At 48.2% G+C, this 1,825-nt stretch overlaps 1 protein-coding gene and 1 non-coding gene across 2 annotated transcripts in view; one reads left to right on the top strand and one right to left on the bottom strand.

Annotated features, from left to right (window-relative positions):
- ACSBG2 (acyl-CoA synthetase bubblegum family member 2) overlaps nt 1-1,825 on the bottom strand; it is a 29,676-nt gene that overhangs the window by 21,814 nt on the left and 6,037 nt on the right. Inside the window, 2 exon segments of the mRNA XM_007460733.1 lie at nt 1,160-1,204; nt 1,206-1,281. Of these exon segments, the coding sequence (XP_007460795.1) occupies nt 1,160-1,204; nt 1,206-1,281 (121 nt within the window).
- TRNAG-UCC (transfer RNA glycine (anticodon UCC)) lies at nt 390-462 on the top strand. Its single transcript has one exon. It is a non-coding gene; the product is annotated as a tRNA-Gly (tRNA).

Below are 1,825 nucleotides of genomic sequence, written 5' to 3'. Positions count from 1 at the left end.
ATCCCCCGTCCCCCATCCCCCATCCCCCATCCCGCAGTGTGTTCTGCTGTGAACAGGACAGACAGGGCATGACATGAGTACCAGGGACTAAAGAGGCATGCCTTCAGAAAGCAATTTCAGAAAGTAGACGTCTGTCCTCACTGAACCAGCTCAGGAATTAGGCGTTGAAGGAGGCCTGGTGGCACAAAATATCCTGTTTCACTGAGTCTGACTGGATTCCATTGAGGCTGGCAAATCTGCCCTAATTTCAGAGAAGTTAAAATGTGGGGAAACATGTGGCCCACGGCGTTCAGAGGATGCCATCCATGGCAAGACATCTCAACTCGAGAAATAGTAAAAAGTAACTGAGAAAAGATGAAATATGGTATTAAAGAAACAGTCACAGGAATTCCTTGGTGGTCCAGTGGTTAGGACTCTGCGCTTCCACTGCTGGGGTCCCAGGTTCGATCCCTGGTCAGGGAACTAAGATCCCACAAGCTACGCAGTGCAGTGGCTCTTGGGGTGAGCCGTGAATCTGGCCATCGAGGCTCACCCCTCCCAAGGACTCCCCTCCCCTCAGGATCCTTCTGCCAAAAGCTGGTTCAGGCAACTGCAGCTCATTCAAACACAAGTCATTGGAAACGTTTCTTGCAACATTACAAAGATAACACAAAGGGGGGAAAAAAGGAATAAGAGAGGGTCAGATTTCACTGTGCACAAAAAGTCACTGCAAAGCAAAGGAAAATTGCCCCCTAACCTTCCAACGTAAAACCTAGGACGTAATGGGGTAAACGCAGCTGGCAAGGAAGAACACAAAGCAAACATACAAGCCCTGAGGGGAGAGCCAGACATCAGAAAGTAGTGAAACAGGAAGTGCTCGGACTGATGAAAGAAACAGAAAAGAAAGACAAAAGCATTTCAGAAAGGAGAACAATAATTATAAGAGGTGAACATAGCAAGGATGACAAGGTTCAAAATAACTTTCTAAAAGAAAACTGATAAACAGTGAGCTGTATATAAAATAACACACAAACACCTTTTTAAAAACAGAGGCTGAGTAGGAAATGAATATGCATTGGAAATTAAACTCATCCACTCCACACACGTCCACTCCACACACACACAACCCCCTCCTTCCCCCAGTGAGTGGCAGGCAGCAATGGGGGGCGGAGGGGTTTACCGAAAGGATTTTCTGCAGCTGTAGGTCATTTTCCACCAGCAGGATGGTTCACTTTGGCGTGAGCAATGACATATTGGCAGGCTTCCGCAGAGTTGGTGGCATAAATACCAACACAGAAGCCCCTGGGAAAAGAAAATAGATGCACGAGTGTGCCCCACACACCTTAAGTCGAAAACGAACGTCCTGGAAGGTGGGGGGAGGGGAAGCGTCTGCGGGGGAGGGGAAGGGTCTTCAGGGAAGGTCTGAGTTTGCAGCCTCGGCACCAGCTTCCCTCCCTCCACAGCTGGACAGTGATGAAAAGGACAAAAATGACAGTGATGATGAGAGGATGGGCTCCCGGGATGTCATTATGACCTGGAACCCTCACAGTACCCCATTTTACAGATGAGGAAACTGAGGCTCAGGGCGGGGAAGTCACTTGTTCAGGGTCCCACAGCAAATAAGAGGTGGGGTTTGGACCCCCCCCCACCCCTCCACCCGTTCCCTTCATTTGCAACCTTTTGTTCTTGCTTTGGACCATTCTGCCGTGGGTTCCCTTTGTATCTCTCTGCTGGCTGATGACATCACGGATCTTTCCAAGCGCCTGTTGGCTACTTCCCTTAGTGATGTTTCTGTACAAGTCTCTTGCCCATTTAAAAATCTTTTTTTTTTTTTTTTTTTTTTTTT

The sequence above is a fragment of the Lipotes vexillifer genome, unplaced genomic scaffold (genome assembly GCF_000442215.2).
Source record: "Lipotes vexillifer unplaced genomic scaffold, Lipotes_vexillifer_v1.1 scaffold1011, whole genome shotgun sequence".
Taxonomy (NCBI): Eukaryota; Metazoa; Chordata; class Mammalia; order Artiodactyla; family Lipotidae; genus Lipotes; species Lipotes vexillifer.
This window is presented reverse-complemented; position numbering and strand designations above follow the sequence as displayed.